Here is a 3,280-nt window from a genome sequence, read left to right on the forward strand (position 1 = left end):
AGTGCTGGGATTAAAGGCGTGCGCCACCACCGCCAGGCTTTTTTGGTTTTCTAAGACAGAGTTTCTCTGTGCAACAGCTCTGGCTGCCCTGGAATTCACCAAGACTCCCCTGCCTCTGCCTCCTCAGTGCTGGAACTAAAGGTGTGTGCTACCACAGGCCTTTTTTCTTTTTAATGATAGTTCACAAAACCCTACACTCTGCAATTCCAGTTCGAGGGGAGCCGATGCTTTTTTCTGGCCTCCACCAGCACTGCATATATGTGATACATAGACATGCAAATGTACATGTATACCTAGACACACACACAGTAAAAAAATAAAAAGGAAAGAAATTTAAACAATGAATAATAAATACAAACAGTTTTTTAAAAATCTTGAAAAAAACTTTACCTTTTCGTTCAAAGCTTTCTTCCCTAAGAATGCAAACCAGTGCCAAAAATTTAGTGACTTCCTTTAAATAAAGGACAGTTGTGTTATTCAGCTTGATAATGGCCATCGATTCTTTGTCATAGGCACTTCCACTTCCATCTTCCTTCAATCTATTTTAAAAGAAAGCACCATTTATTACAAGTTTCCCAACTAGGCATTTTGTACAGGAGCAAACCTTTCCACCCCATCCTAAACATCTTTTGACAAGGAACAATACTGCCTTGAATACTGGGGCAGCCATCACTTTAGGGAGAGATTCCTAATACAACCCAGGAGCCTCTGCTAGCAGCAAAGCTGTGCATGTCCTTCTGCATTACCATCATTAAGCATTTGGAAACAAAGGTGGCAATGATGTAGCTCTGAACCACAGACATTTCCAAAATCATGCTGGCCAGGCCACTTGCCTGCCCAGACCATGCTCTCTCTCACGTCCCTCAAGCTGGTGTAAGGTGGTCAGCCAGCTACTGTAGGATATATTCTACAGGTCAATCCAATCACACCTTCTCTCAGACATCTTTTGTTGTTTTCTCAATCCTCACCACCCCAAAAATAAAAATTCAAGAAAATTCATAAAGTCTATAGAAGACTAGTCCCAGACAGGAATTATGTTAAAAATCAAGAACTTTTAGATGGAGTTTGAGGGCTGGTGAGGCAACTTATCAGGTAAAGTTTTTGGTGCTAAGCCTGACAAGTTCGAGCCACAAACAGAAACACAGGAATGACTCCTGCCACTTGTCCTCCGTGGCACCCATGGCACCATAGCATACATGCACCTGTGCCTGCTCAGAACTGACAGTCGTCAAAACTGCCTCTTTGGGGGCTGGAAAGATGGCCCACTAGTTAAAAGTACTCACTTCTCTTCTAGAGGACCCAGGTTTGGTTCCCATCACGCACATCAGACAGCTCAGAATCCTGCCATTCCAGTTTCAGCAATCTGAGGTGCCCTCTGGTCTCAAGGACACACACATACACGGTGCACATAAACTCATGCAGGCACACAGACACATACTCATAATAAACAAAACACATCTTAAAAGAAGTATTTTTGCCTTCCAAAGGAGGATGAAAGGCCCAGCACTCAAGAGTCTAGGGAAGAGGATGACAAATTCAAGGCAAGCCTGTCCTAAAATAAGACTGTTTCAAAGACAGAAAAAAAGCAATTCAAAAAAATTGCTTAAAAAAAAAGTGAAGGAAACATACAAAGAAAATGCTATCAACAGGTATCTGGACGGAAACAAGGCTCCCCTCCTGTTTTCTCTTGCATTTACCATCTCATGTATTGTTCTCATGAAGAAGGACTTATTTTTCAAATTGCTCTAAATCTTACAGCTCACCTTTTCATACATTAATTTGATTCCCACAGCCCAGAGACAAATTGTTACTGCTGCCTTATTTAACCACTTTAACATAGGGGTGGAGCAAAACATAGCAACCTAAATACAAATAAAGTCATAAAACTCCAGTTCATAAAAAGTAAAAATATGTCTGGCAAGGTCTGGACTCAAACTTAGGGTTTTCATTCAGTCCCAAGCAGTAGGGAAGTCTGATCCATATGCTTTAGAGTACAGTATAAAAGGAAACCGCTTCCTCCTGATGGAAGAAGAGGAAACGCTCTGTGCTGTCAGCTGATAGCCAGAGGTCAAGGAGATCCTATTCTGTGCCACACAGGAAGTGAGAGCAGGCACCAGCTGACAACAAGCCAGTTCAGACATGCATGGACATCTGTGGCTGGACTCATAGCCAGCAGTTGCAGTCTCCGGTGTGGAGCCACATGATTCCAAGTCACACACTAACATGAGAAAGTTATGTCATGAAGCCCTGAGTTCAATCCCTGGAACCCACATTAAGGTAAAAGAAAAAAAGTGACTCCAAAGTTGCCCTCTGACCTCCATGTGTGTGTCACAACACACACACACACACACACACACACACAAATAATCTTTTTAATTAAAAAAAATGTTACAAGTACATCCTTGACTGGGGACACAGATTTATAAGCACTCACTTGCTTAGCAAATGCAAGGCTGTAGGGGCAGAGAGAACAAAAGAGACATCTAGACAGCTACTTATGTCTAGATTAGACAGATTTTGATGATTAATAAAGTTAAGAAATAAAATATGCTAATGACCTTAAAAAGTAGACTTAAAACTTAAAGCGTTTTTTTTGGTTTGTTTCTGTTTTGGGTCAAACTCTCTATGTAAGATTTTGAGGCGCCTAAATTAGGGATGTAGCTGACTTCCATCCCCAGCACCACAGAAAAGCACATATGTGTGGTAATGGACACTTGTAATCCTAGCATTTGGGAGGTGGAGACAGGAGGATCAGAAGTCCAAGGTCACCCTCAACTAAATATACCAAACTAAATATACCAAGTTTGAGGCTAGCCTGGGCTACTTGAGACCCTGACTCCCAAAAAACAAACAAAACAAAACCAACAACAACAAAAAAAACCTTTGAAGCAAGTATGCTTACTCAATTTTTAATCAAAATATGTCTAAGCAGAAGCAGGAAGGTCCCAGACAAGAGGAAGATTTAGAAGCAACAAGACCTAAAGGGACTCAGCTGAGCGGAGAGGAAAGGGAACCTCACAGGTGTGGAATTCTCAATGGAAAGACTGCTGCAGCAGATACCCTTAGAAGAACGGATGCCAAGTGTCAACACACACCTCTCCCATGACCCAGCAGTATCCGGTATCCCACTTATACGCTTACAGGAGATGCAGAAAGCAGACTTCAAACCTTCCCTCATATTTATTTGTACTGACATAGTTTCCAAATGAGAGATCTAAAATATGAAAACTGATAGTAGTTTTTTGTTTTGTTTTGTTTTGTTTAAAAAAAGGAGGGGGGG

General features: G+C 41.5%; 1 protein-coding gene across 1 annotated transcript in view; it reads right to left on the reverse strand.

The window, feature by feature from the left end:
* The window catches only part of Rragc (Ras related GTP binding C), a 22,029-nt gene that overhangs the window by 9,036 nt on the left and 9,713 nt on the right, over positions 1-3,280 (reverse strand). The window contains exon 6 of the mRNA XM_005353278.3: positions 391-539. Within this exon, the coding sequence (XP_005353335.1) occupies positions 391-539 (149 nt within the window). The remainder of the gene's footprint in view (positions 1-390; positions 540-3,280) is intronic.

This window comes from Microtus ochrogaster, chromosome 10 (assembly GCF_000317375.1).
Source record: "Microtus ochrogaster isolate Prairie Vole_2 chromosome 10, MicOch1.0, whole genome shotgun sequence".
Taxonomy (NCBI): domain Eukaryota; kingdom Metazoa; phylum Chordata; class Mammalia; order Rodentia; family Cricetidae; genus Microtus; species Microtus ochrogaster.